Raw genomic sequence first — 13,903 nt, forward strand, 5'->3', positions numbered from 1 at the left:
GTCATTGTTTAAACTCCACAATTCTATCTCAGGACAGATGCATTCTCCATCACAGATATCCCAAAATTGTGTCTGACTGTTGCCCTGTTGGTATGAGCAAGTACATTAAGGTTGATCATCACTCCCATGTTGCTGTTAGGTTGTACAGTGTTCTTCTGGTTCTGCTCATCTCACTCAGCATCATTTCATGCAAATCCTTCCAGGTTTCCTTGAATTCCCATCCCTACTGGTTCCTAGTAGAACAATAGTGTTCCATGACATACATATACCACAGTTTGCTAAGCCATTCCCCAATTGATGGACATTCACTCAGTTTCCATTTCTTTGCCACCACAGAGCTGCTATGAACATTTTTGTACAGGTGATGTTTTTACCCCTTTTCATAATCTCTTCAGGATATAGACCCAGTAATGGTATTGCTGAATAAAAGGGTATGCACATTTTTGTTGCCTTTTGGGTATAATTCCAAATTGCTCTCCAGAAAGGCTGGATGAGTTCACAGCTCCACCAACAATGTATTAGTGTCCCAGATTTCCCACATATCTTCCAACATTGATCATTGTCCTTTTTGGTCATATTGGCCAGTCTGAGAGGTGGGAGGGAGTACCTCAGAAATGGTTTAATTTGCATTTCTCTAATAATTAGTGATTAAGAGAAATTTTTCATATGACTATGGATTGCTTTGATTTCCTCATCTGTAAATTTCCTTTGCATATCCTTTGACCATTTGTCATTTGGGGAATGGTTTGTATTTTTTTTTAATTTGACTCAGTTCTCTGTATATTTTAGAGATGAATCCTTTGTCAGAAACACTAGTTATAAAAATTGTTTCCCAATTCACTACATTTCTTTGGATCTTGGTTACAATGGTTTTGTCTGTGCAAAAGCTCTTTAATTTAATATAATCAAAATTATCTAGTTTATTTTTAATGGTGTTCTCCATCTCTTCCTTGGTCATAAACTGCCTCCCTTACCATAGATCTGACAGGTAAACTAGTCCTTGATCTTCTAGTTTGCTTATAATATTGTTTTTTATGTCTAGATCCTGTATCCATTTTGATCTTATCTTGGTATAGGGTATGAGGTGTTGGTCTAATCCAAGTTTCTTCCAGATTAACTTCCAACTTTCCCAACAGGTTTTATCAAAGAGAGAGTTTTTATCCCAATAGCTGGACTCTTTGGATTTATCAAATAACGGACAAATTACTATAATCATTTCCTGCTATTGCACCTAGTCTATTCCAATGATCTACCACTCTATTTCTTTGCCAATATCACACAGTTTTGATGACTGATCCTTTACAATTTTAGATCTGGTAGGGCTAAACCATCTTCTTTTGCATTTTTTTCATTAAATCCCTGGAGATTCTTGACTTTTTATTTTTCCATATGAATTCACTTAGAATTTTTTCTAACTCATTAAAGTAATTTTTTTGGAATTTTGATTGGTAGGGCATAAACAAGTAGTTTAATTTTGGTAGAATTGGATGATGACTATTTTAATGTTGATGTTTATCTAGTCATCTTAATGGTGATTAGAGCTGAGAGGAACTTTGGGGGTCATAAAGAGAAATCCCTTCATTTGAGATATTTGATTAAATTATATGCCTAAAGTCACAAAGTTAGAACTAGCAGAGTATTCAAACTCAGGTCCTTTGACTCTATACTCAGTGTGATTTCCTATAGGCTATATTTCTTGTCCTTTTGGGGCCAATCAATAAACATATCTACTGTGTGTCTGGAATACAAAAAGAGGCCCTCAAAGAGTTTACAATCTAATGGGGGAGACAACGTGCAAAAAAAATACAAAGCACAAATTTATAAATAGGATAAATAGAAAATCATTAACTGAGGTTCTAGAATTAGAAGACAATCACTTCTAGAAGAGGTTAGAGAGTATTTTAAAAAGAAAACTCTAATTAGCCTTTGGAATACAAAAGCAAATACAAATACATCATTTCTTCCACTTTGCCAAATTTAACAAATAGTCCTTGTTTAGAATCATGAAAGCTATGACCATTAGTTAAATAATTACAGGGACAAATGACAATGGGCATAATCTGCTAATGTGGGCAGAGACAGTAAAATGTGACACCAAGCTCTAGTGGGAATTTATGTTACCTTTTTAGTTTTCAGCCTTGTTTGTTTAAAATTGCTGGCAGGACCTAAGTTTTTCATGGGATACTCTTTCTTAGCCTTCTGGTTACCCAAGCAGCATGCTTCTCTTTGCTCAAGTGATAAGGTAACTCAAGTTTCTGAAGGCAAAGCTCTTAGTTGTTTACTTTGATCTGCAGCCTGTTGATGAGTGAGCACTAGAAGGTGTCTTTAGGGAAGGTTTGTCCAAAGTCCTGAGGTAGCTACTTATTTTTAAACAGCTCTTGTTCAATAAGACATAGGCATTTTGCAGATGTCTTTGCATAGAGCTGTTGGAAGGAATGGAAGTGATAGGAAGAGATGGGTGCTCTGAGGGATATGACAAGCCTGGGGCCAGATGTCAGTTTTAATGTTTTTGGCAGTGTCTCCAGATTCATTTCCAAATTCAATAGCTTCAAGTCACAGTCACACAGGAGCCAACTTTAAGAAAGCCTAAGAGCTCATGCCCTGAAGTCAAAGTTCTCTCTCTGGGTAAAGGAAACCTATTTTCTAAATATCTCTTTTAGCAACTTCTGTTCAGAGTTTCTACATTTCCAGGCAGAAGGAGATGATCTGGAGAAACTTTCTAAACAAAGAATAGAGTTAGCAGCAGTGGTAGATAGGCCTTCAACTGACCCTTGTAAATTTTGCTTTCTGACCTAAGCCTTCCTTGGTACTACAAGTAGTATAATCCGGCTCACAAAACAGCCTATAAAGGATGATGGGGATGATGATGTTGACCCCTTTAAAGCCCAGCACAATCTGGTCCCTTCCTACCTTTTCAGTCTTTTTATACCTTATTCCCCTCCACTTCATCCTCTGTCCCCAGCGGCCTGGAGTTCGGCCTCCTTAGCTTTGTCTCCTGATGTCTGTTTTCTTTAAAATTCCCCAACCAAAAACCCACCTTCTGCAAGAAGTCTTTACAGGTTTGCCTCAACAGTAGTACTCTCCCTCTGCAATTTCATCCAATATCCTGTGCAAATCTAGCCTGCATGAAGTTATTTGGATGTTGTCTCCATCATTAGATTGTGAGCTGCTGGAGGACAAAGACTATTTTGGCCTTTCTTGTATTTGCCATTCTTAGCACCATCTTTAGCCAAATATATGTTTGTGCCCTCAATAAATGTTTGCTGCCTAACAACTGGCTTATATATAGTAAATTAAGGTTTACAAAATTCCTAATTATCTTACTTGATCCTTGTGATATTGGTGTTAATAGCTTTTTCACAGATGAGGCTATGAGGGTGACTTGTCTTTTGATTTCAAATATATGTAACCATGTCTATCTCTGTGGCCAATAAAGTCATTGCCCTGCCTGTAGGGTAGGCCAAAACCTAACCATAAGCGTGTGATCCCTGAATATGGGTGATGTAATTATGAAAGACATCTAAGGAGTCTCAGCCACACTTTCCAGTGGGCAACCTTCACCTATTCTCAGGAAATTTAACTTTCCCATGTTTTAAATTCCTCACACTTCTGACAAACATTATACTTGGTAGCTGATGGATCTATCGATTAGTCATTTATTAAGTGTCTATTAAGATCTGGAGGTGCAAATACAAAAAAGAGTCATTGCCTTTAAGGAACTTAATGGAGGAAGATAACAGACAAAAGAAAGCTGAGGGGCAGCTAGGTAGCGCAGAGGATAGAGCACTGCTGGCCCTGGAGTCAGGAGTACCTGAGTTTACATCCGACCTCAGACACTTAATAATTACCTAGCTGTGTGGCCTTGGGCAAGCCAAACCCCATTGCCTTGCAAAAAAAACTTAAAAAAAAGCTGAAAAGGGGGTAAGGGAAAAGAGGTATCAAATTGGGGGATATGGTGAAGAATTCTAAGGATGTCCAAAAATGTTATAGCTAGTGAGAAATGAGTAGAAAAATCTCTATTAATAGAGACTCTGGAATCCAATGATAGCCCTTCAACAGAGGGTGCCCATGAGATATACATATCAAGTAGATTCAATCTTACAGCATAATGAGATTTCTCAGTGATGAGTTTCCTGGGTAAGAAAGATATGGTGGCAAGGTCCAAAGAAGCCCAATAGCAGGGCAGCTGGTGGGAAATGAGGCAAGTTACCCTTCCATATGGCCTGACATATGACCCACATGACATGAGTATCTCTTTATGCAGATGACTTGGCCATATTTGTTTTCCATGTGTAGTTGTTTTACATTTATTTTCTTTGAAGATCCACTTTTCCTACTGTGTGAATAAATTCAAGAATGAGATTAAAGATTATGGTTCTTTGGTTCCTTTATTTACACTGTCATTTAATTTAAATACCTTTATTATGAACTGTCTTGTAATTGATTGACAAAACTACATTAATAGGGACTCGTGAGCTATGATAAGAGAGGGTTGTGACTCACAGAATACTTACAATCTGGCATAGCTAATCGGGGTTCCCTCCTGCAACAGAAAGGGAAGAAGACCTAAGAATTATACTCATTTCCTGAACATTAATTTCCTAAACCCCATCCTGGAGAGATAATGACCATAATATTGCAATTACATATACACTCAATGAAATGGTCTCACGAGTGAGAGACTACATGATTAAGTGGCACAGCTTTCTAGAAAATTAGGGTCAGAAATTTAAGCCTTGGGAAATATCAGGAATTTCTGGGATAAAATATTAAATACATAGTCCCTGAGTTAGAGAAATGTTATGGAACTAGTCAAGCTTCTGAGGAGCAAAATTTAGACTTTACGTTCTATTATTTTAGGTTAATCAACAGTGCAGGTCAAAGAAAGGAGATTCTCTTCTAACAGCTCTAAATTTGTTTTCCTTCCAGTGGATGTTTGAGAATCTTATTACTATACTGTAAGTCTGGAAGCTGATACAGTTTTGGATGAAGGTGGAATTTTCTGGACTGTCATAATTTAAAGATGTTTATGGGCTAACATGTCTTGTTACCTTGAGTGTTTACATAGGACCTGGGTACTTTCCCTACCACTATTGGTATATATACATTGGACATGTAGGATATTCTGAAGTTCCTAGAAGAAACTAGAGTAGCCATATGAATTTTAGAGGCATGATTTGGAAAGATTGACTCTAGTGGATGTATATCTAGAGCTGAGGATTCTAGGTTACTGATTGAATAATATAACCTTGGTTAAGTCACAATTTCTCTGTTTCAGCTGTTTCTTTAGTTTAATTGAGCAGTCCTGCAACCTACCCCAAACACCAAAATATCCAAAAGGATAAGCCCCTGATACTCTTAAAAACTCACAATTCCAACTTCCCAATCTAAGCTTCACATTGGAATAAATGTACCCATCTTGAATTAGCCTTGGCATTCACTGTACCTCTCTCACCTAGAGATACAGCTGAAAGACAAGTGGGCATAGTCATCTAACCCTTACAGAAGGGTCCCAAATGTATTTTATCTGGTTGTTCTCCTGGGGAAAATTCCTTTGTTATGTTCACACTATTTCTATCCTGAAAAGTGTGGTTTATTGGGAGGTTTATGAGAAGTGGGGATTTGCTTAAGTCAGAAGGTGGTCAAGATTAGAAGTCATCAGTCCAACTAAATTTTATTTAATAGATGAAAGAACTGAGCCCCAGAGAACTGTCAAGGTCACAAAATAGCAAATTCCTCTTTTCCCTTTCCTTCCTCATGCTTTCCTCTTCCCCTCTACTCTTCTCCCTTTTCCTTCTTTTCCCTTTCTTTCTCAATAGGATTCTATTTATTTATTTGTTCGTTTATTTATTTATTTATTTATTTTAGGTTTTTGCAAGGCAAATGGGGTTAAGTGGCTTGCCCAAGGCCACACAGCTAGGTAATTATTAATTGTCTGAGACTGGATTTGAACCCAGGTACTCCTGAATCCAAGGCCAATGCTTTATCCACTACGCCACCTAGCCTCCCCCTTCAATAGGATTTTTTTTTTGGAAAAAACTATAGCTCCTCCTGGAGATGGCTGCTCAGTCCAGGGACATGTGGCAATGACCAATTCATTAGTTCCTCTCCAGAGTGGGCTGGTCTGTAGTGCTTAGGTCCAGAATTCTCTTACTTTCATCAGGATGCTGAGGATCTTTGTTTTGTAAACTGGGGATTTGGAGATGTTCGCTCCATTTCCGAGTGACAGAGTGAGACACCAATACAATTTTCCTGGAGGGAGGCTTACCAATTTTCCTCAAGGGCCCACAGAATGCCTCGAAAGCATTAAAGTTGACTTTCCCCTGTCTTCCTAATCATATTTTCCCTCTTCATCTGCAACCCCATCTTCTATATAAAGAAGTGTCAAGAAATCCATAACCTTCTTCCTGTGGAACAGATTTCATTGGCAAATATCCCAGTCTATTCTGGAGTCTACTGTTCACTATGGACTCAGATACTTAGACCTGGCTTATTGGAAGCTTCCAGTCATCATGATGCTAAAATGAAGTAAGGAAGAGGGGCCAATTTAGTTCTTCCAATTTAGAACTCCATAATCCTCAAGTTTTTATCAAGGGACATTTTGTACAAGTTCTCCTAGTTGGCTTGAGGTTACCTAATCTTGTACAGAAAACATTCTGACTACTGACCCATACCCATGGATTTAAAAGGCTGTTGAGATATTCCCTTAAAAATCTCCATTAGGCTGGTACTTCCCCACCACCTACAGTATGTTATATTCATGGTGAATTGACCTGATGGCTTAAAAAATTGATTTGTGATGCTTTTTTTTTGTCTCATATTCTTTTGACAGTCTGGTGAAGCTTATGAACCCCTTCTCATAATATTGTTTTTAAATACATACATACATACATGCATATGATTATCAAATAACCCAATTATAAAAGTACACAGATCCCAGGCTAAAAACCTGACCTAAAAAATCAGTTGTTATAGCAAATTCATTTTTATTTCAGTAGACACAAATGTGTCCTGCTGTTTTCCTTTTCCACATTCAAGAAATGAGCTAGGTTCTTTCTACCACTTCTGTTAGCCCTGAGAACATTTTGGTCTTCTCTACTAACTGGAAATCCATTTTTGTCCTCAGATTTCTAGATCCTTTTGTTTTTCTTTCTTCTTACTAGGAGAGAGAGTCATCCACAAACATAGAAACTGTCTTATTGGCAAAGAGTATTTCCTTCCTCATGTCACATGTACTGGTAAATGTTTAACAACTGGCTCTCAAGGGTTGGGGTGGGGGAGAAGGGGAGTACAGAGGACACACATTTTAGTTTAATTTGCATTATTAACACTTTCTCTATCATTTTCTAAAGTTTAGACAATCAAAGAAAAAAATCAAACCCAGATTTCTAGCATTTCTCAATTTCCAAGGTGTAAATGATCCCAATGAAAACAATTGGCTCTCCTAAGTGGTACAAGCTGGCTCTAGCATACCCACCAGCTTCTGGTAGACCATCTATGGGCCATTCATAGGTATGTCCAATCTTTGTGTGAACTGATATTTTCTATCAATGTCATCTCTTAAGGTAATCAGTTACATTCAGTGTATTGAGTGCTTTGTGAAATAGTTGTTTTTGACTAAATCTGTGATTATTTTTTTGTTATGGGGGCTCTCAGGGAGGAGTTTCCTCTACTAATGAAGATAGTTTAAATGGCTTGCTAAGCATCACAGTCAGCATGTCGACCAGTCATCAATAAGCATGTTATGAGGCAAAAGCACCAACCGTGTCCTCAAAGTGTTTGCATTCTGAGAGGGAGACAATCTGCCAACAACCATGAATATACAATAACAGTTTGATTGGTAGTATCATGCTCAAGGAACAGCAGAGAAGAAAGTGTCCCTGGATAGTAAATTACAATCAGGAGTGCAAGGTTATAGACAACTGGGAAAGTTGTGGGGGAGAGCAGGTTTTGAGGGGCTTTAAAAGTCAAACAGGGTAGTGAGATAGCACAGTGCTAGCCTTGGAGTCAGGAAGCCTTATGTTCCTGAGTTCAAATCCACCCACAGTTTCTCATCTTGTAAAATGAGATGAAGAAAGAAATGGCAAACCATTCCAGTATCTTTGCCAAAAAAAAAAAAAAAACCCCACAAGGGGGGTCATGAAGCATCTGACACAACTGAAAACTGAACAAAAGTCAAATTGGATTTTAATATTTTATTCTGGAAGTAATATGGAGCTACTAGAGTTTACTGAATGGGGAGGGGGGATAATATGATCAGACCTCAGCTTTAGGAGGGTCAATTTGACAGCTGAGTGGAGGATGAATTGGGAGTGAGGAGAGATTACATGGGTAGACCAAGCAGAAGATTACTGCAATAACCCCAATGTGAGGTGATGTGGGCATGGACTAGGGCAGGGTAGTATCAGAGGAAGAGGAGGTACAGGATATATGAGAGAAGCTATGGTGGTAGAAATAAGAATGCTTGACAACTGCCTAGACAAAGAATGGAGGCTGAGAGTGGAGTGATAAGTCAAGGATGCCCAGATTTTAAGCCTGTATAACTAGAAAGATGATACCCTCAATAGTAATAAGTTCAAAAGTAGGAAAGGTTTTGGATGTGATTAATTTAGGAAGTTTATGGGACATCCAGTTTGAGATAAACTGCTAGGAACTAGAAAATTGCTACATCTCTAATGTTTGTTAGAGATGGGAAGTAAAAAGAGGGATTCAGATTTGATGATCTCCAAAATCCCTTCTCCTTCTGATGGTCTTGGCTTCTGTGACCAACTGCTTCTCTTTTCATAACTAGACCAGCTTAGGTTTTACAAAAACATTGGCTAAAGGGTAAAATAGCCCAGGATGGCTGACTGAGAAGAGATTCAAAGGCAACTGACTGAAGTATCTACTCTAAAGCATGAAACCATCCCTCAGTGTCATCTAAAGACACATACAATTCAAAATTGAATTTATCATATGAATTACTTTGAATTTCTTCATATGTATAAATTATAAATTTATATAATTTATAAAATAATGGCAAAAGGCCATATGCTGCAAAAGTATTTACCAAATTAAGATACTGTAGTGTAATAAGTTCAATAAGTAATTAACAGATTTGAAGCTCAGGAGGCACCTGGGTTGCAAAATTCTTCATCATGCATTTAAACAGTAAAGATATGAAGAAAGGCAGAATCATAGGCCCTGCCTTCAGAGTTTACTTTCTAATAAAGAGTATGTAAATAACTATATACATACAAGGTATACACCCCACACACACAGACATACATAGACTAGAAAGAAGGTATTTTCAAAGGGGAAGCATTAGCAACTGGAAGGTTTGTGGGGAAGGAGTTAATAATTTCCCAGTTCTACCAGTGGCCCACGACATTTTGTAGGCCATCATTGGGGCAAAGAAAGGGTATTTCATTTTATTTTAGGGTTTTTTATTTTTTTGCAAGGCAATGGGGTTGAGTTGACTTCCCCAAGGTCACACAGCTAGGTAATTATTAAGTATCTGAATTCAGACTTGAACTCAGGTCCTCTTGATTCCAGGACCAGTGCTCTATCTACTGTGTCACCTAGCTGCCCCCAGAAATGGTATTTCAAAGTTGCCAGAATTATTTTCCTGAAATGAAGGTCTGATCATGTCAGACTACCCTACCCAGACTCACCCTCAATAAACTCAAGTAGCTCCCTATTACTTTCAGGATCAAATATAAATTGTTATTCTTATAAGTATCATTGTTCCTTATAACTAACATTCCATCTCAAACCTTGCATTTTTAACTGGCTATAAAAGGAATTCTTTGCCAGTTCACACCTGGATCCTAGCTCCTTCTGCAGGAGTCCTTTCCCACCCCACCTAGTGCCTTTCCTCTGACCTGGCTTCCCTTGTCAGTGGGACAATCTTCTTGGTCTACCATTTCCCTCACTAGAATGTGAATTGCTTATCTGCCTCTCTTTGAATTCCTAGGTTTGAGCAGTTTCAAAGTTTACTAAGTGCTTGGTGGCTGCCCTGACACATCCAGGCCGAGGCCCAGGATAAGCTGCTTGACTTGTCAGGCAACTCTCCCTGATTATAAATTTCAGAATAGCTGTGACCCTGGATTGGCCAACGGTGTTTCTTCAGCAGTTATCCCCTGCTCCAAGGGAGATCACAATTCTAACTGCAGCCCCTTCCTGAGGAATGGGTGTGAGAGGAATACCTTTTCTAGAGCAGGACTGCCAACAAGGTTTATAGACTGTTCTACCTACACAACCAGGCCGTGATGTCATTGACCTGTTTCACAGCCTGCTGCAGAAAACAAGATGGTGCTTTTTCTTTCAGAGCATTTCCTTTACTGATGGTTCAGTACTTTTATAAGTAATTTTCATGGAAATATGACATATCTTCTTGGAAATGTGACTTCTTTGCATTTCATTGGACAAACACCAAAATAAAAGCTCATTTATTGCATGAAAGTTTAATCACAGAGAGCAAAACAAATAAGACTTTTTGATAACTTTTTGAACTCAAAGTCACAGATACATTTGGGTCTGTAGAAATTTTTAGTGTGGAGGGGCAATGAACAAAAAATTTATATACCCCAATTACAGAGTGCATGTGAAATGTCACCTATAACTCATAAATCAGACTTAGGCTGACTCTTAAGTCATACCATTGAATCCAACTGTGTGGAGAGAAAACCTAAAGGAGATCTGTGCTGTACAGGAAGAGAATGATTTTCTAAAGAGTTGGAGAAATGGCTAAATTCATTAATGACAAGCCAATTTCACTCAGAAAACTATCACCAAATGGGTTAAGGGAGGCTCTTTGGCATGTGTCTCCCTGAAGGAATATATGGCAAGATGTTTAAGAAGAAATATTCAATCTCCTTAGTTATTCAACAGGCAGCAACTAAGAAGGGACTTGTTCAGAAACTCCTGTTAATGTGATTTGTTTCTAATCCTTGCATAAGTTCTCACATATCTGAGCCTACAATTGGTAAAAAATGAAATTAAATAAAAAATGGGTGTCCAGTGAGATGCTCACAAAACACGAATGAGGTCTAGGGTTATCCTAGATCGAGGAATATCAATATTGATCACTTTGACTTCCACTCTCTCTCCAGGGCCCAGTCCAAGACTCCTTCTCTTCTTCACTTTAGAAAGCTTTGCTTCTGTAACATTTCGGATGGGAATCAGCCCTGACTTGCCCACTCCTATATCTACAAAAATCCCAAAGAGAGTAGCATTCTCAACTTTTCCAGTGAGAACTGTTCCAACATTCAGATCTTCTAGGCAGACTATGGTACGCTTGAAGTCAGGTTTATCGAAATCTATAAGGAAAGGAAGGCAAAGAAATCAAAATCAACCACAGTATTGTATCTTCTACTTACAATATGAAACAGTCTCTAAGCCCTTGCTAAGTACTCACTGTACACCCAACCCAAATGAAAACCATGGAGGATCCAACTGGACCAGGGAAAGAGGACAGACATATTAAACAACTTGAAGAAACTCATTAAAAAGTTACATTAATTCAAAACCAAATGAGATAAAAAAATATGAAGAGGCCACAGAGTCACTCACTGATAGATGACAGACATGAGTATGATTTTGGTCTAATGATAGCACAACATTTATTCAACTCTAAGAAAGATGTAGAAAAATTGATGGGAGGTTCCATTTGTTCACAAAATTCTCAAATTCATCTATCTGACATGTTTTGATTTCCTACTGTGTTTTAAAAGGACTGGCCCTGGAACACTAGGGCAGGAGGCATTGGGGAGGATGTAAGATGAAGAAGACACTGGTTTTGCCTTCACAGGCTATTTAATTAAGAGGACTCTAACTTTGGGCAAGAATATCAATGCAATAAATGAGCTTTTATTTTGGTGTTTGTCCAATAAAATGCAAAGAAGTCACATTTCCAAGAAGACATGTCATATTCCCATTAAAAGTGAACACACACACACACACACACAAGCACACAATGGAATGGTTTCCAGATAACACTGGATTTGCTCCATTACTTGTTACCTATTCTTGACTATTTAGACTCTGTGTTCTTGTCTTTTCAGAGTGCTAAAATTGGAGTAGAGGAAGATCTGAGTTCAAATCTTGACTCAGATACTTAATGGACAATTGTTTCTCAGTCTCCTCATCTATAAAGTAGTTAATATAATACCTCCTAGGGTTGCTATGAGTATAATATTTGCAAAGCAAAAAATATTAATTGTAGATTTTTCACAGAACAGAGAGAATGGGGGAAAGAGAATGAAAACTGATACTGTGTGTTGACTGAGCATGCTGCTCAGTTAAAAAATAAGCTGAAACGAAGCTCGTGGGTTACCTGTGCATTTCGTTCATACCAACTTTCCCTTAGACTCCTTCTCTAAGAATACGATGCACTGGCTACAATAAAGAATTCATGCTATTTTCAAACTCCCATTTATAACACCTCACCTCCATTCCCTCCCCCTTCTCATCTCTTCTTCTTTCACAGCTGTCATGCTCCATCCTGATAGCTCACTGAGGTGGGTCTTTTACATTTGTCTCAACAACTGGTCAGTTCTTTTCTTTACTTCTCAACCTTTAACTCCCCCCAATCCACCCACTCTCTCCCAAATAACACAGCACAACTGAGAATTTTTTTAAAATTCAGGTTTTTCCATTAAACACACACGAGAAAATCTTTTTCCAAAATAAAAAAAAAAATCTCTTAAATTTGAATAGATTTTGATACAGAGTTCTGTAGAGAGAAAATATGCCTCATTACTTGATGGTGAGGCAATGAATTCTAAAAGCAAGAAAACTGTTGTAATATAAATACACTAAGAAAGGGCCATGTCCATGCAAAGTAAAATCTCAAAGTGGAGCAGGCCCAAGGATGAGATGGGCTGTCAGATCCCAGAGGAACTGTTCTATGCTTGAAAACTCTTTCCTCTCCCCTTTTTGGCAGGCAACCAGCTGCTTCAGATTCCCTAAGGAATCTCAATCAGCTGTGTAGTTTAATTTTGCATGGAAAATCTGAGTCAGGAACTTAACATGTTTCTGAAGACAGCTTGGGCCATGGGGACAACTCAAAGTTCTCCTTGAAAAGTCTGCAATAGCAACATTTTAATACTTTGACAGACAAGGCTACATCCTACTCCTAATCCAAATTAAAAATATTTTAGTAGAATCTACCAGAATGTTCATCTAAATAGAACTGACAATATCAACTGAAAAAACTTAAAATGAGAAAAGGTTTAGGAGAAGGTGACTGAGATCCTGGGAAAATAAGCATATTTGAGAAAATGTAAAATGGAGGAAAAAGACAACATAAATCATTAATACTTCCAAAGACTGACTGGATATTCACTCTACTCCTACAGATTAGAATGCCTTTAAGAGATTATGTTATTCATGAATTGTCTGATGATGATCAATCACTTGCTGATGGGTCATTCAGAACTAAGTGAGGCTGATCCATAAGCAAAACCTCACACCAAAGTTAGACTTTTTGAGCTTTACAGGACCTGCCAGAACAGCAAACAGTACTACTTCTGAGAATCCATGGGCAATTACACACATACTACCTGAGATACTGGACAACTCCAGAGCAGATCTTTAATGGAAGATTAGAAAAACTAGGAAACTTTTCTAAGTTAAATCTAAGATCTGTAAAATGAATGCTTAGATTCTTTCCAATCCTAAATGTTATAAACACACTACTCATGAATATTATGCTTTTTGGCAATCTTAAGACACTTTGGAAAATATAGGTAGATTCCACTCATAGGCACTCTTCCTCCTTACTATGGTTCTTAAGAATGCTCTATTTGTGGTGAAAGAACAGTTTAAACTAAGAGAAAAATAAATGCAGAAATACTATCCAATTTCTTTAGTATTGTTTTGACACATACTAATAAAAGGATCTGAAGGCAGTGATTTAGAG

The 13,903-nt window shown here is 37.9% G+C and overlaps 1 protein-coding gene across 5 annotated transcripts in view; it reads right to left on the reverse strand.

Moving 5' to 3' along the window:
- Positions 1-9,072: 9,072 nt before the first annotated feature.
- The window catches only part of SRBD1 (S1 RNA binding domain 1), a 312,756-nt gene continuing 307,925 nt past the window's right edge, over positions 9,073-13,903 (reverse strand). For 2 of the 5 annotated variants that reach the window (XM_074205132.1, XM_074205143.1), the window contains exon 22: positions 9,083-11,300. In XM_074205132.1, the coding sequence (XP_074061233.1) occupies positions 11,011-11,300 (290 nt within the window). In that variant the 3' untranslated portion in view covers positions 9,083-11,010. Of the gene's footprint in view, positions 11,301-13,903 lie in introns of all 5 variants that reach the window. The other 3 variants (XM_074205166.1, XM_074205151.1, XM_074205157.1) reach the window with 3 other exon arrangements.

Source organism: Macrotis lagotis, chromosome 1 (genome assembly GCF_037893015.1).
Source record: "Macrotis lagotis isolate mMagLag1 chromosome 1, bilby.v1.9.chrom.fasta, whole genome shotgun sequence".
In the NCBI taxonomy this organism is placed as follows: Eukaryota; Metazoa; Chordata; class Mammalia; order Peramelemorphia; family Peramelidae; genus Macrotis; species Macrotis lagotis.